This window comes from Branchiostoma lanceolatum, chromosome 12 (assembly GCF_035083965.1).
Source record: "Branchiostoma lanceolatum isolate klBraLanc5 chromosome 12, klBraLanc5.hap2, whole genome shotgun sequence".
Classification (NCBI taxonomy): domain Eukaryota; kingdom Metazoa; phylum Chordata; class Leptocardii; order Amphioxiformes; family Branchiostomatidae; genus Branchiostoma; species Branchiostoma lanceolatum.
Genome location: NC_089733.1, coordinates 8,666,210 through 8,692,138, shown reverse-complemented (window position 1 = coordinate 8,692,138; position 25,929 = coordinate 8,666,210). Strand labels below are relative to the sequence as shown.

Below are 25,929 nucleotides of genomic sequence, written 5' to 3'. Positions count from 1 at the left end.
TGTCTTTTTAATCAGCAATAATTCACAGCTGTCCTTCAGTATTCTAATCAATTAATCCCTCGCGGGGATGTAGAATACAAACAAATCTCATCAAAAACAGGTGAGGCCTACATGTACCACGTCTATACAGGGGTATTAAAGGCACAGAAGAGGGAATTCACACACTTCGAGTAAATGCGGAAGACAAGATGAAGCAAGGGCATTATCATTAAAGTGGACTGGATTAATGGACAAATGCGTTGGTGAACGGATTAGGAAACGGGACGACTTTTTAAACCCACCCACCCACTCTTTGGTATTTCTCGTTGCTGGGAAGATCTACTCTATCGGTGGAGAACTAACACCTCATATCAATCCTCCAACCGAACATTTGAGAAATCTTTGACACCGGAGCTTAGGCATAGTGTAATTCACTTTATCTTCACGGTAGCAAAATTTCACGGTGTTACACTGAACTTTAACTTGACGGTGGCAGCAAGTGATTTACAGAACAGATGTGTGAAGGAATCATAAAAAATGCCATCTTTTTTTCAGTGACGATAAGTTCATGGTACAGAGGTGACTGTGTGAACCGTGAACATTTAAGTAACAGTGAAAGAAACAAGAATTACAGGACTTAATTCAGAAAGTTTACTACTGGAAACCGATTTTGATCTGATCCTCGTACAAAGCCAGCAACAGGAGCGAGGTGACACCCAGCATGAACCCCACGTTCTGCACCAGGAACGTGACGACGGGTCGTGTGGACTTGTGCGTGGCAAGCTCTGGCATCTGTTGATTAGAACACCAACATTATGTGAGATATTCCGGGATAATATCATTCATATTAGCTCAGTAGCGGAACATGGTACTTAACTGCTCTAGTGTCTCAACTATGTGATATACTATCTGAATCAACAAGCAACACTTCAATGGTCTTGAATAAGTTGTTACTTTAAATTTAACAGTAATGCCTTTGTTCAGATATATTTTGAATATATTTTGAATGTAGGAAATGATACATTTGTGAAATTCAGTCTTCAAAGACTGTGACTTGTACTTGTCCCTCACTCTCTCACTCACTCACATTCACTCACATTCACTCACTCACTCACTCAACCATTCATTCACTCACTCACCCACCCACCCACTCACTCAACCATTCACTCACTCACTCACTCACTCACTCACTCACTCACTCAACCATTCACTCACTCACTCACTCACTCAACCATTCACTCACTCACTAGTATCTATTTACTCATTTATTTATTGGTTCAGCATGTACATGCCAGGGTTGCCCAACTAGCCGGAGGCTATTACTAAGGGCGAACCCCTGTGCGGCCAAAGGACTCTAGGATTTGAACCACTCACACCGGGAAGGACCCCTACTCTTTTTGAAGTGCAGTTGGTTCTTTTACGTGCTCGATGTGTGACTCTCCTCAAACACGGGACCTCCATTTAACTTCTTATCCAAGGGGCGTCCCTAACTGAAGCTAGGTACTCATTTACACCTGAGTGAAGTGAGGCAAGTCGTGTAAAGTGCCTTTCCCAAGGGCACAGCATCAGGGCATATCGGTGGTTTCGAACCCGGGACCTCCCGGTTGTAGGCAGAACACCCTACCGATTGCGCCACACGATGTCACAATGCTTAACATTAAGTTTACACCTACCATGTCCACGAGGGCGATGTACAGGAACATCCCGGCGATCACTGCAAAGATCCACTGCCTGGAGGTGATGTCTGCCCCGATGGCCAGTCCGATGTACAGCCCCAGGAAGCAGGACATGGCAGAGATGAAGTTCCACAGGAGCGCCTGCTTGTAACTCATCCCACACTTCAGCAGGATGGCAAAGTCACCTGGACGGATATAATTCACAAGATTATTAACAGTATCTTTATGGGGAGAAACCTTGAACACCAACACAACTGAGTACTCTGTTGTGACTTTCGGGCAATCTAGCTTCCGATCTACTGTGTATTAATATGTGATACAAACGGTGCACGCACCAGTTCTTCCGCGACAGTGGTCCATGGTAGTCCGCGACAAAAAAGGGACGAAAGGGTTTCGAGGGTCTGGGTTTGAGTTCACATTTCTCAAAATGTGCTTCGAACTGACATTAAATACTAACATGGCTGAAAAGCATATGAATTGGTGTGTTTTGGGTGGAAATTGCGTTTCGATCCGAGCCTTACTTCCGGATATCCATACGCGTTGAAGGTAAACTGCCCGTTTGACCCCGATTGACCTTTGTTGCGTTCTTTTGGCCGTGTTGCATTACCTCGCGCGTCGGGTTATTGTGAAAATCGCAGTGGTAGGATTTTTTTTATAATGGGCTTGATTATACCTTGGAGTTTTCTCTTTCTGACGCTAACAGTCATTTTCGTGTCAAAAAATTTTGTGATGTGTTTAGTTCCACGGGAAAATGCCAAATTTTGCGCCTCATTTTTGACGGAAAAATACTTTTTCCCTCTTATATTTACTAAAATTACAAAGGTTGAAGAAACCGAAACTCGTGTTTTCTTGTAGCTAGAGAGATATCCTTCATTCCCATTCACAGTTGTTTTGGCTCAGAAGTATTTCCTGGAAGAGACGGTCGCTAGACTTGGGGGTGTGCAAACTCGAATTGAGACCCAAAATAAACTAGGGGGTGCCCCCACAAGGAATTTCTCAATTTGAAGTCTGGATCACAAATACCAATTACGTCTCACAAATGAATTATAACTTACCAACAACGCTTAAAGTTGAATTAAAACAGGCTAGCTAAGATCAACCGTGAATCAAAATAGCTCACTACACCTCACGGGAAAAGGTATACCCTCCATTAAAGCTGATCTCCCAGAAAACACATAGGAGGCATAGAATAACGATGCTTGTCACTCTGAAGAATTTTAGTAACAAATTCAAATTCGTAAAGTTTAACAGAGGTTTTGAAAATAAGAGTGCAAGACAACTAGCCTGAATTCAATCAAGCCTCGCCGCCCTGTAACCGCCTCACAACCCAGAGAGAAACCCCCGGACAGCTGGAGTTTGCGTTATACAGACTACAAGACAACATGACCAAAAGAAAATGCATCGGGAAGACACATTTTCAGACCTGCCTGTCCACAATTTTTCCTAGCTTTAGTCCATAGGAGGTCAAAATTGGAAGCAAACTTCTGAATACATGCTTGATTGTCCTCAGTAATAACAAAGTTTGTCCAAAGCCTGCTTTATGCTATGCTTAGCCTACTGATCAAGTGACAGTTAAACGTAACTAACCGATCTCATGTGGCAACTCGTGTGCCAACACTGCAATGGCGGTGGACATGCCGATAGACAGGTTCCCAGCGAAGGCAATCCCAATGGCCAGCCCGTCGCTCAGGTTGTGCATGCCGTCACCGAGGATGATCAGCAAGGCCAGCGATGTGAAACCTGGAGAAAAGGTCAGGGAGTGACGTCAATCACATAATTATGCAGGGCTTGAAACAGTGGGTGCATGTGCACCTTTGTGCACCCAAAATTCACTGACTCACTCAGGAGCTGTGCACCTAATTTTTGACTGTGGGTGTACCACCCCAGTGCACCTAGATATTTTTGTAGGCTATAGGTACTATAATTGTATACTAGTATACAGAATATCCTTGAAATGCAAGTATCAGAAAAAGCAATATATCCTTTGTTGTACTTTATTTGATGTATTGCTAGTTAGAAATTTTGAACTAGCTATGTATAACAGTTTAATAGCTATAGAATTACAGACTGAAGTTTTACTGATATGCCAGTGGAGTTGGTAGTGCTTTAGTCACATACTGCTTCTGTATTGGACAATAATGTTTGCGGTGGTTTTAAGTTTGCGGTGAAACCCGCAAACATAAAACCAACGCAAACATTTCTGCATTTACAGTAACTACCCAGCCAATTATAGCCTACCTTTGCAGCAGACATACTTCTTCTTGTCCTGATTGTCAGCCTCAGGTTGTGCTGAGTCCACGTCGAGTGTCACTGTGCTCTCTCCATTGGTCTGGATACACAATTGAGTTACAGATCAATCGAAAGTTTATTGCAACTTCTTGCCCGTAGGCTAATTGCAGGTACATGTAACATGAGAGGACGGACAGGACAGAAAATTGGTAACAATATAACATGTAACTGTTCTAGTCTAAATACTGACACTAACTTATTGGGTTTGACTTCTTTTTCCAAGACAGTCAAAGACGAATGAGCCCACTTTTTCTGTAATGTGTGGGTTTTGTCAAAGTTTTGGTCACTTTGATGTCACAGTACAATTTTACTAATTGGTGAACAGGAAAAATGTAAATTCTTGCAATGTCAGTATCCTTTTATGCACCTTAAGTCCTTCCCTTTTTCAGAAATTAGCCAAATAGACAGATTAACATGCCATAGGAGTTAGCAAACTGTACTGACTCCACTGGCATGTTATCTGTCTATTTGGCCAATTTCTACTATTTTTCCGGTGACATATATAGCGTCTGGTAGAGACTACACTAGTCCAAACTACCATATTTTCTCGATTTAAGTACGCACCCACGATTCGGGCAAAGTTCCAGGCAAATATGAGGCCTTGACACGTAAAATGAGAAAACCCGAATAAAGTACGCACCCCTTCTTCGGGCCGATTCCACAGTTGAAATGTCCCGACAAGTACATGTCCTGTAGGCAGTTCCTACCACAAATAATTGTTTAGAAATATATATAAGTCGTTTGATAAGTGATTGTGTCGTAACTCGTTGCAGTATTCTAGCCGGAACTTAAAGAATTTAACGGGCCAACGTTAAAAGAAAGGAGTCCCTGTCAAATAGTCTGCTTTGAAGATGCCATAGGGTGCGCACCCCCGCTTCGACTATATCCTGAGACACCTTTTGGATTTTGAAAAGTTTCAAAAGAGCGTACTTTAATCGAGAAAATACATTAGACAAAACTGTTTTTTATCATTTTTACTACCACTAACATGACCAGCTATCGTCCAATTCATTCAAAACGTATTCATCTTAAAACTGCGCGGACAAAGCTAAATGTTAAACCCATGGGCAGAAATATCAGCTCTTCTAAAAAGAAAAATGCATGGTCTCAACTCAAGTTTTTCTCCGCCTGTTTAACGCCGTGCGAGCATGTACAATGTATTTATACTGAATAGATGTATATGATGTAGAATTGTGCTAGGCTTACCCATTATCATCCATTTCAGTATTTTCCCTTCTAGCACTATGCTTGAAGAACATAGACCAGGAAAAAATACACAGTAACTGTCCAAAGTAGTCTACAGACAAATGATAGTAAAGTCACTATGTTTGTCCAGCCGCTTGCTTGATGCGATGGAAGAAAACAATGTTGTGTAGTGAATTTCACCAACATCAGCGGCACGTGGCGTTACGTGATGACTGCATGGCCATGATGTTATGCCGTGGAAAAATGTACCGCCGGAGCGGAAGTCGCTACCGCGTAGGTTGTAACAAACCTTCCTAAAACTGGCAAGAGTTTCAAACCATATCACTATGGATATATATAGTCTGAATATCAAAGAAAGGTTTAACGTCAGCTACTTTTAAAAGATACTAGCCATCGTGTAAGTTAGAAAAACATGTAGTACGCGGTGTTGAATTACATTTGAAATACGTCATGCATGACGCTTCCGTGCAACTTGTTGTTACTGGTTCAGGAGTTTATGCTGTTATGTCGCTGGACGTAAACCTTTTTCATTGTTTTGTATAATAGAGAGAGATGGCTAAGGATCATACTTATGACATTCTTTATTGCTCATGAGAACATGCTTTGGCATAATACACCTGACCCAACCTGGACGATAACTGGTCCTGCACGATAATTGGTCATGTTACCTTGCATATCAGGAATTTGACTTACCAGTTGTTGTTTCGACACTGACTTTTCAAGGCCGGTTCCGCCAGGCTTCACACCGTCCATTGCATGATGATTGGCTGGCTCCTGTAAAAGTAACCAACACCATAGAAGTTTATTGCAACTACATGCCCGAGGGCTAATTGCAAGTACAAACAACACATATGATAATGATAAATACAATGATATTAAGGGCTGCATCCAATACTATGCTGCATTCTATAATCTACATGGTGCTAGTTTTGCTGGGTTTGTCTTCTTTTGAGGCAGTGGAAGGCGAAGTCATTATGTGACCCACTGATTTGTGGGTTCTTTGATTTTAATAGTTAAAGCTATTCTAAAGAGCACTGTGCCAGCTGTTTCATGGATTATGCAAAATGTGATTTGTAAGTGACATCTACACAAAGCTTTAAGTTAATGTTGGTGGGTGCTTTTTTTCCCAAAAACAAAGACATTCATTTCGTGACAGTACTAGTTGCAACAAATTAAGCAGATACCCTTGGAAAACCGAAACTTAACGAAGGACACTACTATGTACTAAGTCCCTCTTATTAGAAATTCCAGCACACGACAAAGCATTAGTTTGACACCAAAGAGTTAGGAGACTGGTAGGAACTGCAAGCACAAAGAGATGTCAACATTTTGTTAAACACAAACACAAAACAGATATGGGTGTGATTTGAGACACAAACAATTAGTTAGACACAAACATATCCAACACAGAAGCATTAGATACAGGACAGGAACAATACACATACATGTACAATGCTATGAACAGTTGTGTTTGCTGCCCATGCACATCAAATGACAGTACTTGGGCATGAAGAAAATTAGCATTGTGCAAAAGCTCTAAAGAGCCAACATTTGACGCTAGCCATCCGGAATCTGCGATCATTTGATGATGATGATGATGATGATGATTTTATGATTTATGGCAAATGGCAAGAAGTATGCAGACTCTGCGGCCTGTTAGAGACTGGAATAACATGAAAGTGCGGTGAGTTAGCCGAACACCACACCTGGAAGTTAACACATAGTTTACACCACGGTTCAGTACCAGGGGGATCCTGTGCCCGCTGCGCAGCTCACACACGTGCGGGGGCGGCTCAGTCGTGCCGTCATCTGACACCTTGGCAGCAGCAACAGGAATCCATCATTGTTTTATCAAGACATTAAGTAAGTAGTTAAACTTATATAGATCTAACCAGTGCTGTCTCCATGCAGCTTGATTTTTTTTCCCATTCCACTCATTGTTTGGGAGCCCATTTTGTTGATTTTTGTTGTTAAATCTGTCTTTAAGTTACGAAAATGAATTTTCATCAGTTTCATGTCACAAGTTCAGATTTTTGGGACACATGGGGTGGAGTTTTTGTCTATTCTAAGTAAATTTCCGTCCTGGAATGGAGGGAGGGGTCCTGGAGACAGCCCTGGATCCAACACCAAGTAATCACATTTTATTAGATAACCAACAGAGGATCTCACTTACACCTGTTAATGATCATATACATGTTACTGTGTAACCTGGGGTTTAAGGATAGGGACAGGAAGGATTGCTGTTGGTGGGGAATTCGAAGGGGTGAATGGAAAAAAAAACTTGACAGAAATCTGAAAGTTGACATACCATATAAAGAATGTACAGATTGACAGTAAAAGAAATATGAACAGAACTAAGACACATATTAAGTATGATCGTTCCTGGTCCATCCTTAATAAGACATATACCATTTTATAACTAAGTTTGGCCTTTGTTCATGCCAGGTGTATGCTGGTTTGAATAATCATTGAATGCAAAACATTGAAAAGTGTACATACAAAATGCATAAGAAGGCCTATCAGGCTTAATGAAAATCTCGTACTGCCCTAAAATCAACCAATACACCATACAAAGCCATGTAATATCCACTTTTAGTAGATCTAAATATCTACTAAGCATCCCAAAACTGCTCGAGATGCTTCACTTGATTGTTTCCAACATTAAATTGGTTAGAAAAATAAAACAGAATCTACTGTCAATGATTTTGTGTAATAGAATACAACATGGTGTGTGTATTACGTATCACCCAAGGTCCCGGCCCAACAGCGGGAGGGCTGGGGCTGAGGGTGATGCGGAATACACCATGTTGCATCTTATTTATGTCATATGTATCCGAGAAAATACACATTTCAATGCGAAATGCATCAGAAGTTGAGGAAAGTTGGTGTCCTCAAGCAAAATATTGTAACAGCCACAATTCCAATGAACGAATCCTGTATTCAAATTTTTGACAGCTGCACACTTGCCACATGTGAAATGCATTCCAAATATTGTATGGATATAAGTAGAACACTTGTATTGAACGTTTTGGCGACCCAAGTATGACATGAATTCCTGTACATCTCAGTTGCTGTCACATACAGGACATTTATGCTGATCATAAAAATGTTGCTTCCAACAATTCATTCATCGATTTCTGTTGTTGTTGTAGATCAGGGTGGGCCTTACCTGGTTGGTGTGCATGTGGTCTCCATGGCTGTGCCCGTGGTTGTACCCGAAGCGGGAGGTGATGTGGCCCATGGCCTTCTCGAAGATGAAGAAGAGATAGATGCCCCCCAGGACAGCCAGGTTCTTCCAGATGTAGGACAGGTCGTGCACCTCCTCCCCGTGGTTGTGTGCATCTACTGCTGTGTGGTCCTCATGCAGACCCAGTGCCTGTACAGGTAACAATAATACAAGGTTAAGCCTGTGAGACAGTTTAACCTTCTCCCTGTTGCCTTATATCTCTGCAACTAATAGGGAATTGGGTGCCAGACGGCTAGAGTCCATTCCGAGTCACCAAGAGGGTTTTATGATAACATTTGTAATAATTTAGAAAAATTTATAATAAAAGAATATCTGACTGACAATAGTTCTAAATTTTTCTAAAAGATTGAATATAAAAACATGAATTTATTTGAATTCAATTAGATAATCTAGAAATATTTTGAAAGTACAGTCAAACCTGCCCAAGGCGACCACCCGGCGGACCGAGCAAAAACGGTCGCGATGGACAGGTGGTCGCCATGAAGAGGATTCTACTCACATGTTTCCAGGTCGAGGTTTTCAAATACAGTACGTAAATGGATGGAAAATTATGTGAATTTAGACAGCATGACCCCCACCAGGTTCAATTCTGATTGACAGGAATATCCTAAAAAAATTGCATTTTCCGTTATCGATGTAATAATTGTACAGTCAAACTTGTCCATCCAACCAACTCTATCCTACAACCAACTCTTGTCAACAACCACATTCAGACAGTCCCGTCCGATTTTACATAGTAAGTGAACTCTTTCAAGCAACCAACTGCAGGCTTCAACCAGCAACCACTTCCTCGTGGGCCTCAGGGGTCATAATGTGTAGAATTTACACTCCATTCAACAACAAAATAATTGACAGCGGCAATCAGTCCAGCGAGCATTTCAATAAAAGATTCTGCAGTCCACGGCAAGCTTGTGTTTATGTAGCAACAAATGTAGAACAATGGAGACACGAATCTAAATGTAAACATTCATTGTAAGTACAACAAAGGTTTTGTACATGTACCCGAAAAATCTTTTGTTATGTTAACGTTTATTGGCAATGTAATCGACAGTGCATTGTAGTCTTGTAGACAACAACAGTTTAGTTTGTTTTTTCTTGTATATACTGTATTTCTTCACTTGTCTTGTAATTTTATATGCATAACAGGCAGATAAGTGCTATACGTGCGAAGTATTTATGCAGCCTCATTTATGCCCACAAAATCAGCAAACCGACCCCAGTTTTATCCAACAACCAACTCCAGCCAACAACCACATTTCCTTGGTCCCTTGACTGGTTGTTGGATACAAGTTTGACTGTATACCGCTACATCGTGTACAAATTTTCGTCATAATTTTTACTACAAAACAATGGTTGCCTCGATGATCTCGCAGCGCCCTCCCGCATTCACATGTTACATTAAATAGTATACACACACACGCACATCATCAAAGTTTTAAGGACTAAGACAGATCCCTAGAAAACGCCTGCTGGTCCCAGCCTTTTTTGGGGCGCCGACCGCTGGATGAAAAGGTCAAAAAGTTTTCGATCTGACAACTAAAGATGAAAACGGAACGGTGTAATTTCGTCGCGCCGCGCCGCCATTAGCTCTGTGCGACCGCATCGAAAGGTAAGTCAGTGCAGCAGAACGCACAGAGTCCAATAAAAGTTTGTGAGATTCATGGGAATAAAAAGAAAATAAGAATTTTAATTTTCACCAATAACTAGAGTATTCGTAAATGTTCATACACAAAAGCATCATGTTTTAGAAAAGTCAGCGCTACGCCAAATCCGGGCCGCCCCAAATCCAAGATGGCGTCGGGACCAAGGAACAACATTTTTCGCCCGATGTTTTGCCCACCGCGAAGTCATTTTTCGGCGGAATTTAGCAAGACATAGACACATTTTTGTTGAAAATACAAGAAATAGATAGTAATTTCTGTGAAATCTGCCTTTTGACGCCATGCACTACGTATTCGTTTTGAAAATTGAGTTTAAACGGAACTGACTTTGCGTTAAACTATAAGATTACGATAGGCACAACAACATCACAAACATTTGTCTTTACAATGTTTATAGGGGGAACGTTTTATTAAAACACTTCATGGAGGAATCGATGCTATAACATTGCTATTCCATATATTTTTGTCCTTATTTTTGTCCTTTACAGTCTTGAAAACATTTCCTTGAAATCCGACAGCAAAATGATCTGATGTCACCACACGCTTAAAAATTAGGCGGCCGCCATGGGCAGGGATTGTGCTCTGTGCGGTCCCAATTCGTGGCGGTCGCGGTCGCGTTGGACGGGTGGTCGCCTTGGGCAGGCAGCTTAATGCTTGTGCCTATGGGGAAAATTTTCGGGACCGAGAAAAAGCGGTCGCCATGGCCAGGTGGTCGCGTTGAAAAGGTGGTCGCCTAGGCAGGTTTGACTGTAACTGCACAAAAATCTCTTTATTTAGAATAACTTCTAAAGAATTATGTGATTCTTTCACCTTTAGAAATATTTACAAAAAATTGTAGAAAATGGTTAAGAATGGTAGAATGGTGATTGCCCCCATAAAAGTAGGTGCTACAGTAATCCGGCCCTTCTGTCTGCTTTTGTACATCTTTAGACTTCACTGCAGGACACTGTTGGGTCCTTTGTGGAGAGCATTCATCCTTCACAAGGATGTGTGAATTGCTTTCTTCCTAGCCCTCTGATCTATTTATAAAGATGTTACAAATAATGGTAAAAAATGGTAGGAAATTGTAAAGAATTGTAAATAATGGTAGAATGCTGTTACCATTATTTAGAAACTGTTAGAAATATCATATTTCACATGATGAATATTTCTAAAGTTTTAGAAAACCAGAGAAATATTTATAAAGTTGAAATCACATTCAAAAATTTCTAAAGTATAATATCTCTCACACAAATAAATACAATAGATTGAAAACATTTGTAAATTAGGATAATAACAACCCTCGTGGTGACTTGGAATGGACTCTACTTCAGAGTGCTAACAAAATAAGATGCAACATCTGATCACATCACCAACCAAAGAAATTTTAGGGACCAAAAAAATCAGAAATGCTGAAATTTTCATTGTAGTGACATTTACTAACACTGTCTAGCACATTTGTGTAATAACTTCATACTTTGAGCATTTTAAAACCGTGCAAAAACATGCCATACGATGATCCCCTTGTTTTTTGCGAGCAAAATGACAGTGACATTGTTACAATGTTTGGATCGGTCAGATTCTACCTTTAATTATACAAGGTGAAAAGTTTGACACCTGAAAACTCATGATCAGTGATCCTATTAAAAGTCTATAGTTTACCTGTGGGATAAGATGCAACAGTGCATCTGCCGACAGGGCTCCTACACCCAGAGCAATGCAGCCCTGTAGAACTTCTGTGTACAGCGATGAGCTGAACATTGGGATGAACAGGACTCCGATCAGCGCCAGCAGACTGATGACGATCACAGCCAAGGTGCCATACCCATACTCTGGAGAAGAAAGACAATAGCAAGTCAGTAAGCACACTTTTGTTTTAACTGTAGGATTGAAAACGGCAATCACCGTTACAGTAGTGGTGGCCATAAGATTCAACCCTGACGACCAAAAAAAAAAGGACATTGTTCCAAACAGGTATAAAAATCTAAAATTCTAATCTAAAATCTAAAGCTCAAAGAATACAGAGTCTACATCATGAATCGAATATAGCAGAAAACATAGATAAAGTATTTCAAGTTGAATGGCACTTCAATGTGATTCTTTTTTCCCCATCAGAAAAAAAGCATGTAAATCCGAGAATCAAGACATTACATTGGTGGGGCCTTATCCGGCAATTCATCACCTTCTAGCTTTCACAGGCGTTTCTTTTTGCACAGTCATTCTTAATCATCATCATCTATCGGCCTGTAACAGCCAGGACCAGACAAGAAGTACATATTTCACTCCACGTCGCCCTATCAAGCATACCTTCAGATCTATACCACATTTCTAAATTACAAAGCAAGTACTTATTTCTTCAATCATCGAAGTCCCTATTTCCTGACAATTAAATGGGGTGAAAAGGGCACTGCTTACCTTGACCATGGTCGAGCGCACATTATGTACATTTGTTTGTAAGGTAATATCTTTGGTAACGTCATTCGTGAAAACAAAACCCCAAGACCAAAAGACACACCCTGAACTTGTTGTGGCATGTACCTTGCCCAGACGGTAGGTCGAATTGTAATAGATAACACAGAGTATACCGAGGTGAATAGTTCAGGGACACGCATCAGAGCAGTTTCAGCCACTGTAACTGCTCTGATGCGTGTCCCTGAACTATTCACCTCGGTATACTCTGCTTATAAAACTAGGGGGAACAAAGCTAACACCACTTTTTCCAACCATCAAAACAAAGCCACAATTTTAACATGTATCTGCCAACAAAAATTCAAAGCAACAGGTGGTCCAGAACATGAGATTTCAAAACTGGAAGTTCCGCTGTAGTACCGTAGAAAACCACCTGGAGGCCCACTATCGAACTTGAACTTCATTTTCTAAACTCTTACACACCTAACAAATATCATACAGATCCATCCACATGAACAGCTTCTTGAGTAACTGTATGCTGTCCACAAACAAACAAACAAACAATAAACAAACATACACCACACAAAAAATGCACCTACATGTAGAACATTTATTTAACTTTCTTGCCAAAGGTAACCAAGCGTGTCATACACACATGAACTGACTGCACTAGTAGACTTGCCATACTCTATTGAGTAGCTATCAACACACACATGGTGTGAGAATGACTTGTACTGTGAGGATGATACTCACTTTCAGCTTCAGTGAGCACCCTGGAGGTTGTAGTGGTTTCCGTTGTCTCGACACACGCCTTGCTGTAGACCTGCTGGACTATGGCTGGGGCGATCTCCGTGAACTGGGCCTGCGTCAGACCGCTTGCCTCCTCTATCAGATACAGCTTCATCAACTGGTCTGGGGTGAAGCACTGCAAAAGTTGGGACGCAACATTTCCATGACATTGTTACAAAGGCAACCAAACAGGTTCAACCTTCCGAATCAAAGTTTACCTGCAATTGGCAACATAAAAAATTGAAACTCACCCAAATTTTCGACTGATCAGCTGCAGTCTTTGTCAAGGAACGAGCAGATAAACTTTCAAGTGGAGATTTAACCATTAGTACACTGAAGTAGCTGTTTGGCTACCAATTCTCTCTTGGTTATGGAAATAGCAGGGAAAAGGTTAACCTTGGCGTGGGTTTATGTATGCACGAATTATGTACTCGGGTATGAACTTAGTAGGTTCAGGGTTAAGGACCTCCCGTTACACTAAATATTTATCATTAGAAATTGCAGTATGTAGATACATTTAATTCTGATCAGTACTTTCTTCCTTACTACCACACGGCTAGTTTGTATGACTATGACAATTTCTAAACATTTCTGGATTATATTTCTCTCCATGTACCATTCTGGACTTCCAAAAAGAAGTCTGCATCTTATAAACATTTACTACAAGGCGAAATGAAGTAATTGTGACATTTACTCTAAAACATATGAATGAGCAAAAGAAACCTTTTGCAGACAAAAGAACTTTGTGGTCTCAGTGATGATCAAAATATTGTTAAGCATACACTATGTAGTATGACCTTTGTATTTATTCACAGGTATGTGTATGTGTGTGTTATAAATAGAATGTAGACCTATATGAAGAATTTCATTCACAACAAATGAAATTAGTTGACTGTCTGATATCTATGCCAGGGGGCTTTTGGAGGTTAATGTTTTCACCATCATAACGTTTAGTATCTATTTTTACAATCAGTTTGAGCCTACCTTTTTTACAGGTCAATACACCCGATCCTGACACTCCCAAGGACATGGCTTGTCTGTGCAGACAGTAATTTATATCTATTACTACACAATGTATAGTGACAGGTGGTTTACACAATGGGATATCCAGGTGGCATCTGTTTTCATAGATCACGACTTTCCCCACTGTGGAAAAGTTTAGACTTGTCACACCCAACTTTTTTTAAAAAGGCTCAAAATATGGGTCACCAGGTGTCAATATTAGTCTGTATTTCACAAACTCTGTCTAGATCTCTATGGAAGCCTGACAAGTATTTTAATGATTAGATTAGGCTAGTGTTGAAGCCTGAGGGTCCGAAAACCCAAATATCTGATTTTTGAGAACGCTTTAATCATATCAGTCGTAGAAGTGATTTGTTAGTCAACTGTAGATAAACACATTCAATTTGTTACTGTTACATAACATGTCTAGTCTATAGACTATGTTATTTGTTATGCAACTAGTTACGTTAACCTTTCTGCGGCTACCTGTAGTAAATCAAATATGCAAAGACGCCCTTTTTTTATTTTAAAATGTTTTATCTGAGGAAATTTGATCTGAACCACATGTACTCACTGTCTCTTCGTAGTCTCCTTCTTCATGCCCGTGGTCATCATGGTCTTCCTCCTGTCGCTTCACCCTGGACTTGCTGACCGCTCTCTTCATCCTGGAGTTGACGGCTGCTCGTCTCCTCCTGTGGTCATGCCCCTCGTGCCCCTCCTCCTCATGGGCTCCTCCACCAATCCCCAGGGATTCGAACATCCCCTCAAAAGCTGAAAACAAACATGGAGCATAATTATAAAATTAATCAACTTATTTTTTTGTCAAATTACATCTCTCATGATTGGCCTGGAAAAATTACTGAGGTTCAGGAATGTCTCCAGGACCTGTCCCTCCATCCCGGGACAGAAATCAGCTTGTTGGGATTGAAAAGAAATTTCACCCCATCTGTAAAAAAAAACCTGTACTTTATCTGTATCTGTATCTATATAGCCAGTTGGCGTAACACATCAGCTGTTTCTGATATGAAAACAATGAAAATGTATTTTTGTAAGTTCAAAATTACATATTCAACACAGAAATTCAACAACATAGACTCCCAAACAATCAGCGGGACAGAAAAAAAAATCAAAGCCCTGTGCAATTCTTCTCTTATCAGTGTTATATGCTTTGCTAAAAGATACAAAATCGGAACTGTAGACTTCCAATGGCCTTTGCATACTGACCTACAAGTAAATGGCAGTTGGCCTTTCTAGAGGATAAAAGTTACTTTCTTCTTTGATACTGTTACTGTTTCTATGCTATCAAATATCTTCAAGCAAGAAGGATGTAATCCAAACACTTTAAAGGTTTCCAAAATACTTTGAACCACCAGATGTCTGAAAGAATATTACCACCTGCTAGAATTATGGAGTTTTTTCTCCGCTAACGACAAAAGATTCTACAGTGAGGATTCATCTGTTGAGGAGTATGCAGTATATTTAATTATAGTGGAGGCCTTTCTCAGCTAGCCGACCTAAAAGCTGATGTGTGGTCTTACTTAGGGATGACTGTGGTGCGAAAGCTGTGGAATGAATCCACTCTACTTAACTAAATTTGTACCATCTGACGTGTGTATTATTTACCAGTGCTCTACTTTCATGTTTCTGCCTTTGATATGAATATCCCATATATGAATGCAAAGCACTGGCAGCCTTTCAGCTTCAAACTACAAATAATTTATACATCTGGGTCCTTTAAAATTTGTAGTAGTAATCTTATTATGATAACTGAATTATAAAATATAAAAACAGAATAATAATTTTTTTCCACATGGACCAAGTGAAAATTATTCCAACTGCAATATTGTTTTATTTTTCATTTGAATATAGAATTTTCTGAATTCCTGTGTCTTTCCAAATTGGATGAACTCATTTTCCAGCAAACTAACAGTAACACAGAATGGAACCTGTTGTTATCAAATACGGTAGCGGCCTCTTATTTCTTTGAACGACTGTTTGAGGTAGATTTGAATGGTTAAAGTGTGATAGCTGCCGCCTCGTGCTGCTAAGTGCATACAAAGCTCGTGTATCACACTGGACAGTGTTTATACTGACTAACCAATTAATTTTTTTTCAGGAAACAGTGCTTGTTCCGACCATCACAGCAAACAAATGTTACATTCATACCATCCTATAGCTACTGGTGAGAAAATAAAGTTGTTCCAACAGTTTTACATTACGAGATGTGTTCTACATGCTAAATACAGACAAGCTTTGTACTTCAAACATTCAACCTACAAGGATTCTTTTGTACTGGATTATCAAGCCCCAGAAAATCCAATTTTCCACCACATTTCATAAGAACTGAATTGCAAATCAATTAGAATCACGGCTTCTGTGCATTTCTCCTGCAAAATAAAACGTGACTGCAGGGCTAGCTTATACATTCAGCTGTCTCAAGCTTTGTAATTTTTCCGTCCCACTCATTGTTTGAGTGTGTATGCTATTAGTTTTCGTTGTTAAATTTGTCATTTCAAACTTATGAAAATACATTTTCATGTCATGAAGTTGAAGTTTTTTGAACGGACAGCATGAAATTTTTTCTACCATGTACTCCTAACAAACATATAATTTCAGCCCCGGGATGGAGGTACCGGTCCTGGAGACAGCCCTCAGGACCATTGTGAATTTTCAGCTGGCAGAAAATGCATTACTATCTGTCACTGAAATTCCTTCATGTCACATGCACTGACTGGCTCTATCATGAAACTGATCAACACATTCATTCAGTGCTGTGTACCTGTACAAAACCATGAAAATCAATTAGGTACAGGTCCAAAATACCGGAAAATCAATGTGCCGGTACTGCACCTGAATAGACGTACACTCAAGTATAAAACTTGGTGACCTATTTTGTTACTAAAAATGTATTATTCCCATCACAGAGATGAAAATTCAACACTGGAAAAAGATGATAACTTTGAAATCAGATTTGAGAATGATGCTTTTGAAAGCACAGGTTTTCTACATAAGATACCTGTAGTCTAAATAAATTTAATTCATTTAACTGTTTAATCACGTCTCTGTCGTCATTCGAGACCACAGTCAGGTTACTTTGTCAAACTGTTCAGGCACAGGAGTCAGTCCAGACCTGTACCTAAATCTCTGTAATGCCTACTACTAGTACCTATACCTGATGTTATGTTTAGGAATGCGGCACTACATACGGATGGTGTCCATGGAACATTGCACAACAGTTATTATCTATTGCATTATAAGCCATTGACCAGTGGAGTACAGCAAATTGCTAAATTGTGAACCAACTTCCATGTCTTGATTTCGAATCGTTGCCGTCTTACCTGCCTTCTCCTTCAAAACCTCCGCATATTCATTCGTATGAAGTTTATGAAATTTTGAAACGCCTTGATGCCAGGAAAAGTTGTGGTCCGGATAACATTTCCCCCAAAATCGTCAAAACGTTTGCTGTTGAATTAAGTGACATTCTTGCCCATCTTTTCAATTGCTCTTTGGAGGAGGGGCGTGTCCCCAAACAATGGAAGGAGGCTGTTATTTCTCCAATTCCAAAGAAAAGCCCAGCATCAGTAGAAAATCTACGACCTATATCACTTACGTCTGTCTTTATAAAAACGTTCGAATCCTTTATTACTAAATGGGTTCTTCAAGACATAGACAAAGTTCTGGACCCCAACCAATATGGCAGCAGAAAGGGGCGCTCATCAGTTCACTACTTGATAAATTTGATCGACTCTATTCTTCGTGACGCTGAAACCCCCAAAACTGTTCAGACTGTTCTGTTAACTGATTTTAGCAAGGCGTACGATAGAATCGATCATACTCTACTAATCCGTAAACTGTTGACTTGTGGCGTACGCACTTCAATCTTACCATGGATTTGTAGTTTTCTTAATGACCGTACACAGTGTGTTCGGTACCGAGGTGTAACATCGTTTTGGGAGAAAATTGCATCAGGAGTTCCACAAGGTACAAAATTAGGGCCTGTCCTCTTTTTAGTATATGTAAATGATGCGATGCAATGTTTTCTTAACAGATGGAAGTATGTAGATGATCTAACGGTAAAAGAAAGTAGACTTTTCAGTGAACAATCTTCTATGCAGATAGCAATTAACCAACTGGACACATGGTCATCACAAAATTGTATGTCATTGAATGAAGATAAGTGTAAATTAATTTGTATCTCTTTCATGAAGGATGCTACCCCTTCCCCTGTAATGTTACTGAATGGCAAAGCCATTCAGTACACTGAGGATGCCTGTATTTTGGGTGTTTGGATTTCTGCCGACATGAAATGGGGAAAACATGTCACAACAATCATAAAAAAAGCAAGCTCGCGCCTTTTCTGGCTTAAAAAGCTAAAACGCTCTGGTGTCTGCACTGAAGATCTTTGCGAAATTTATTTACTATATGTCCGACCAGTCATAGAATATGCAGTCCCAGTATGGCACGCAGGTCTAACCACTCTACAATCCCACCAACTTGAACGCATTCAAAAACGTGCCCTCAGAATCATACTTGGCAATAATTATACTTCCTATGCTGACGCACTTTCAACTTTTAACCTCTGCACTTTAAAAGCAAGAAGGGAATCACTCTGTCTTAAGTTTGCAAAATCTCTGATGAATTCACCAACGTTTCGACCCTGGCTACCCCCCACCCGCAATAAAGTTCACAATATGGACTTAAAAGGGGGTTTCCAGCTTAGCATACCCTTTATAAGATCTGACAGGTACAGGAACAGTGCCATTCCGTACTTGTCAAAACTCCTGAACAGCGTATTGTAACTTATACCTATTGTGTAATCACCCTACTACCGTTTCTACATATCCTTGTTGTTCAGTTTTGGTTAGGTTTGTAAATATTGATGATATTTTGTACAGTTGTGTATTCCCTGAAACTGCGTAATTCAGCCTTTTTACTTTGTATCATTAGGCTGCAATGTTGTTTTAGCTCTGTATGAATTTGCGAATAAAACCATTTATATAAATTCCTTTTAAAAATTGCAAATGATGTGGATAGTGAGCTGAAAAGTAGTCTATTATCAATGAAATATATGAGCCATGAGTACCTCTTGAACTACATTTCTCTTCAAATAGCGGAACAGACTTTTCTTTAGACTGTAGAAGGGTTGCCAAGACTATACGCAGGTGTGCAAACTTGGTAATACTTGTGACTCTCCCTTGCGTCATTTCTGCTTTCAAGTTCAGGTTCAAGTTTCTTCGGCTTGGGCATAATGTTTTTTTACTTAGCACTCCAGAACAAAGACCGTACTGTTTGTGACCATCATTTCCCGTTTTTTTTCTTTCATAATATTATTCTCCGATCTTGGATGGATGATATCCGCGCGCAAATCAATTTTTGTCCATTTCCCCAACAAAAAAAATACTGTAAATCGTGGAAAGCAGCTATAAAATGAGCAAATATATGCCGTACATTGCAAAAAGATATTTCGGAAAACCGATACTAGTGTCGAGAATGCCAAACTCAAGGAAGAAGATGTTGAAGACCAAAAATGAAGAATCCATTCTTTGGTATACGATTCTCTGTCTGTTTAGTCATTTCTTCAACCTTCCTGATCACGTACATTTCAAATGAAGACAATTTTTTTAACTTTTTTTTATTTGCACGCTCACATCAGTTTTGGGGTTCCCAGAGGATGTCATCCATATAATCAAATCAACATGGCCTTAAAGTACAAACGAATTGTGGAGATGAAAAATTTGGTGTGCAATAATTTTGTTTGCTAGCTATCGTAACACAACACCATTTGCCCTTACCCTCTGCTGTGATGACGGCATTTGTTGCATTCAGTAGCTCAAACAGGTGGTTGATGAAGAAGGTCTTCTCCGGCAAGGCTGCCTCTCCGATACACAACCCCTGCAGCACGCTGGCGACCACTATAGCCGCGACCTCTCCAAGCTGCTCCCGTGTCGCTCCACCACTGCTATTGGTGATGTTCAGTTCCGCGAACACTGACTCTGTACTGAAACACTGAGAACAGAGAGTTAGGTCACACAACTTGTTGGTTTATTGGTTTATCAAGATGCCCTTTAGCCTCTTTAAGAGCACATTAAACAATACAACAGAATACATATGATACACCAGATATACACACAAGTACATATTTACATACAAGTATAGGCTTAAAAATTGAGGTCAGAGGTCAGATCAGAGAAGTAAATATAACTGTATAATCAAGTCAACAAATTATCAGATAGTAAAGGCATAATACTGCCAAATTACTAAACTGCTACCTATTAAGTATTACAATTGTTTTATTATCAGGGTTAAAACGATAAAGTTACATAAAGTTGATCAATTATTTTCTTGAACTGCCTCACATCTGATACAGTCCTATAAACTACAAGCACTGGCTCTCAATATTTGCAGAATAGCACTGGACTCTGTGACTGGATAAAAATTTTAACACGTTTTTCTATATTTTTTTTTTACAGGCAGGTTTTATGATAATGCCTGGTACTATTGTAACAAACGTAACATCAGCTCTAATCACGATCTAAAAAAAGGTGAAGTTAAAGAGATCTACCATGGCAGCATCAGTAATCTCGAAGTTATGCTGCTTCCAGGTGTCCAAGACATTCTTGAGAGGGTCTGGGTAACCAAGGAGGTCACATGACATATAGCGCTAGCCTCCTTGGGATAACACTGTGACAGTCTTTTTAATGAGGCCGTCTTAGGGCACCCAACAGAATTGTGATGTCCCTTACTAAGAACCTTAAAAGTATTGACTTGAAATAAGTGAAGAGAGAACATATTGTATCTGATTTGGCATTTTCTTTGGAAGTCTCAACTGATTGATATGCATCTAATGGTCAGGTGAGGTGAGGAGGATTGTGTGAAAATTACACATTTTAAAGTTCACTTTTAACAAAATGTTATCAAAAGTTCACAACACCTACAAGTACAACTGTTCAATGTGTCACCCAAATCATTCACATCCTGCAAAAGTCGTGGTATAGTTGTGGTGGTTTTATGGTCTGAAATTGGGAAATATTTGCAGTGGCTTTATGGTCGCAGTTTTCACAGTGACCCGTCACACCACAAGCAGGTCACACTACAAGCAGGTGTTCGGTCTTGCATTTCATCTCTGCGGTTGTTTCCACCGCAAACTTAAACCGCTGTGAACGCCCTTTTCCTTCCTAAACAGCTCCTCTTACACCAGTGAAATTAACCTCTGAGATTTGATGAATTCTACAGTGAAAGTGATCAGTGATATTCATTTCATGGTAATTTCTACCGGTTTCCAATCTTTGTCATTATTTTATCAACCAATTCATAAGACACAAAACAACACTATGAAAAGTAATTTTGCTGGATGAAGTTGTGAAGCAACAAGTTGGAATGTTGATGGGGCAGGTATCTGTATCATTATCTGTGTCTTTATCTGTACTTATCTATGATAGCTGGATAGCTGGTACCGCCCATTTTGCATAATACAATAGCTTTGCAGGCATGCATGCAGCAACAGCTGCTTATATTGCACTGAACCATCTGTCACACCTAACCTTAGCTCACCTAACCTTGGGGGTAGTTTACAAAATACACCTTTAAGACAAAAAAGTTGCGCAATGAAAAAAAAAAAGGCATTGCCACCTGCTAGGGTGCTTCATTCTTTACATTTGACCTATAACCTCCTTGTTGCAACCTGACACGCAGGTAACAGTCTGCTGTCTGCTGATTGGTTGATAGCCCTGCTGACAAGATATAAATAAACTGGTCTCCTGGAGACGGGTAGACTGACAGGTTCTCAACAAACAATGGCCTTTGTTTACTGAAACCGGAGCTTCGTGTGCTTGGTGTTAGGTGGTACCTGAGACAGGTCTACCCACCATAAAGTTGGTCTAGCTTGGTCTACGCCCTCCAAATCGAACATGACAAACTGAAACGACTCGTGCATACCTTTGTCGACAAAAATATTTATCTTCAAGCTTCCCTGACTCTAGAAATAGTTAAAGACGTTAACATAAATGCCGTGCATGCATGGGGAGCGGCTGTAGTGAAAACATCAAACGTTCTCGCCGCCGTTTCTTCTCAGTGAATTTCAGACTGAACAAGGCGCCGCCATTTTGTTTGTTTTAGGTGGGGCTCCGAAAGATATCTCACACTCACCTTCCCCCAGTTTTCCACCTGGTAGTTGACTCCGATGTCTTCTAAGATGTGTTCAAAGCTGTGGTCTCCGAGCCTGTCGTCGCGATAGCTGTGTGTGTACTGCAGCAGGTCGTCCTCAAACGAGGAAAGCCCTTTTGCACTCGGGTCGGTGATGTTTTTGCACACGGTCGCTAGGTCGGTGAGGTACCGCACGAGGATCACAGACGCCTTGTGGAACGCCTCTTCGTCCAGAGTTGTGGCACTGTTGGAGCCCGTAGCTGTCTCTATCAGTTGTGTAGCAGTCAAACACTGTGGAAAAAAATCAATAAACTAACATTTCTAACCCTCGGGAAAATTTCATGGCTTCGTGAACAATAAAACAAAGCCGGTAAATCTACTACAAAGTCTGGCCTTCGTTTTGATACTTCAACGTTAGCTATAGCGGCCTTGTCACGGGGAAATTGCCCAAAGCCCTTACTGACGTGAATCTTTAAATCATTCCCATTCCGAGTATATAGCCAGCAGCGGTGAAAATGTAGAAGAATGGTGGGGGAAATGACAAGTGGGACCAGGTAAATTTTGTTTGCGAAGCCGCCATCTTTGCCGCAATTAGTTTCGCCGCTCACACTCACAGTGGAACACCTGACTACCCGGCACACTGGAAATGTAACTTGTATGGAGATTGAAAATTTATTTATCATACATGTCCGGTTTTCTGCATCAAAACAGAAGACATGATTTCATTTCTTCTTGCTGTAAAATTGATTTACTGAAGGGGAAGATATGTGAATGCCGCAACAAGTGGGTTTTAAAAATCCGCCATGTTCGCACCAAGGAGGTTACCTCCTTGTTCGCACGAAGCTTGGTGTGAACATAATTTGCTGATACCACGCGCACCAATGTGTGAAAACACCGCCAACACACGAGTAAAAATTATTCTAATGTAAAATTTCACTCTCTAAGCAAGCCTTTTGTTCAATCAAGAAGGTTTAAACCCCCATGGTTCAATCAACATGAATAAAACAAAATGAAACAAGAAGACTTGTTTCGCCAGAGTTGTCCACATTCAATTTTCACGGGACATCAGCCTGAATGGAACATATGCATTTGTTAAATCACCACTCCAGGGCATAGAAAACACGGTAAAGCTGAAACTGTGTTTTGATCTTTTAGATCTGATCAAGTATAGAAACATTGAGCCGGAAATGGCGGTAGGAAAAAAATAAAACATGAGGGCACTCTTGTTTATCAAACCCCGGCTTGAGGAGGTGCTAAGCGGAGTGGAAAAGCGCGTACAAAAGAGAAAAACATGGTGAGAATGCAAAAGAAAATGTAAGTAGAGAAAAACAACACTTGTTTTTCGTTCTGAATCGGTGAGAATGATAAACACACATACAATATTAAGTAGATCTTAATGGTAAATCTGTTGTGAATTTTGCTACAAACGCTTCAGTTCAAAAAGAGGACAACGAACAAAAAGTTCAATCTTCTTCCTAACCACTGCATGTTATCAGGAAACACTTGAGTATGGCACTTATACATAGTAACATACCGTATCGCAGGTGACGCCCTGGCCGAGGTCCTGTTCCGTGCACTGCACTCTTGCCTTCAACCTTCGCACAAGCTCCTCGGTCTGTGCAGTCGTTAGGATCGTGCTGTTCTCCTCGGCTCCTAACAGCTCCAGAACTTCGTGGAAAGGTTCTTCGCCGTCTGCGTGGTCGTGGTCGTCGTGTTGCGGGGCCACAAGCCCGGTCAGCGCCAGCAGACACACGATTAAAATCAGCCTTCCTGTCATCGTGACGGTTTTCTGTTGTTTAACAGGGTGACGATCCCGAATGCGTGCGGTCGCTCTTCTACAATGTGACTCAAGCAGTCACTACTCGTGGCGCCTTAGGGACTTTAGGCTGTCGCTTTGACGTACGTCCACCGCAACCTCGCAACACCTTCCAATGATCAGTTGCTGATTTACATACCAAGGGTCACGTGGCCGCAGAGGACTTTGTTTAGCAAATGACGCGCAACGCATGAATAGCGACTGGTGTATGGCTAATTTACTTTTAGTTAAAAGGCATAGGATACAGTACGTAGTAGTTGAACATCTAATAGAATACATATATACAAGTTAGAAATGGTTTGCTTTATTTGTTCCCAAATATTTTATGCTACGGAACTGTGACTGGCTGAAGCGGTGGTATGCTAATGACCTAGGGGCCGGGTTATGGCCTTTGGCTATATTACAGGTCTTGTCTTGTTTAGTTTTACACTTTTGTTGTGGGATCAAGGAGGTTATATCTCCCTAATGCCTCCTTCGTGGGATATACAAAAATATCAGAGGAAGTTCCTAAAGCTTGAGATGCAGGGGGATGTAAAAAAAGTGAGTTATTCTTGGAAGTTCTTGCCCGAGGGCTAGCAATTGCTACATGAAACAATGCATAGAAAATGTATACAGACAGTGCAAATTACTAACGTTAGTAACAACGGTGACAAGTGGAACAAGAGACTATTCTAATAACTGCTACGCACTGGTCAGCCGCATTGTCCATCTTGATTTGGATTTACGAAAGGCGGAAACTGCCCGCCCCTTTACGGTTTTAGGAACTCTGTCACGATTATGAGGTTACTAGATCTAAAATAATATCTTGCAATAAAAAAATAATAATAAAAAAGGTAGGCATTATCGAGTTATCGTGTTCACAGACACACACACACACATTGAGACACACGCTATCAAAATATGTTAACCTTGATGGAAATCAAAATACGTACTGAACAGCCAGGTAGGTTTAACGTTTTGGTATATCTGCAATTTTTTCTTTTAATAGTACTGCTGATCATATCTATAAACAGTCGCGTCCTTATCATGAAGTGATGTGTAAAAGTGAATGACCTGGGCGAGACTGATTCAAGAAAGGTAATGTTTGTGTCGTTAATCAAAATCCACGGTTAGTGACGTTTCTCTCAGCTCAATCGCCATCCCTTGCCCTCGTCCAAGACCAAAGAACAGCGATTTTCAATAATTCGTGAAGGAAACGAAATTGCTCATAACGCAAATTAGTCACGTTCTTGAAAGTATAACACAGTGTTTAACGATAGTTCTAATCTGGGTGCTACCAGCGAAAAGAAAAGTAGTCAATTTGGTACGTACTGGCACCGACAGCACGCCCATGTAACTTGTCCCGCGGCAGTTTGGGTCCCATCCAGAGTCATTAGACGATTTAATAGAGGTTCGGAAGGTTATATATGAATTTACCGTGTGTTTGTTTGCTTGTTTGTCTTGTTCGCAGGCGGTGAGTTTGTGAGTGTGTGTGTGTGTGTGTGTGTGTGTGTGTGTGTGTGTGTGTGTGTGTGTGTGTGTGTAGTCTGAAAACATCGCGGTCAAGAAAGTCTTGATCTAATCAATTACACTATCTACTTCCGTCGAGGCAGATCAATTATACGCATTTTTTCTGGATCAATGGGTGATAACAACAACAATGTAGTCAGTGAAATTTATGTCATCATGACTTCAGACAGCGATGTTTGCTTAACGTCACGTATCGGTTGGACTACTTCCTCCTAGACAGCCTTT

The 25,929-nt window shown here is 40.4% G+C and overlaps 1 protein-coding gene across 4 annotated transcripts; it reads right to left on the bottom strand.

Moving 5' to 3' along the window:
- Positions 1 to 143: 143 nt before the first annotated feature.
- Positions 144 to 24,306, bottom strand: LOC136445871 (zinc transporter ZIP12-like). 4 transcript variants are annotated; one of them, XM_066444075.1, is made up of 14 exons: positions 23,914 to 24,306; positions 22,383 to 22,670; positions 20,030 to 20,243; positions 14,812 to 15,008; positions 13,200 to 13,371; positions 11,700 to 11,869; positions 8,320 to 8,526; positions 6,895 to 6,966; positions 5,844 to 5,924; positions 4,585 to 4,647; positions 3,894 to 3,984; positions 3,243 to 3,395; positions 1,653 to 1,840; positions 144 to 771 (listed from the first exon to the last, which is right to left on the bottom strand). In XM_066444075.1, exons 1-14 carry the CDS (start codon positions 24,154 to 24,156, stop codon positions 634 to 636), a joined length of 2,277 nt encoding a protein of 758 aa, XP_066300172.1. In that variant the 5' UTR covers positions 24,157 to 24,306; the 3' UTR covers positions 144 to 633. The 4 variants fall into 4 exon arrangements, with proteins under 4 accessions (XP_066300172.1, XP_066300175.1, XP_066300174.1 ...); XM_066444078.1 differs by lacking the exon at positions 6,895 to 6,966; XM_066444077.1 differs by lacking the exon at positions 4,585 to 4,647 and having other exon boundaries at positions 145 to 771; positions 23,914 to 24,305.
- Positions 24,307 to 25,929: the final 1,623 nt, after the last annotated feature.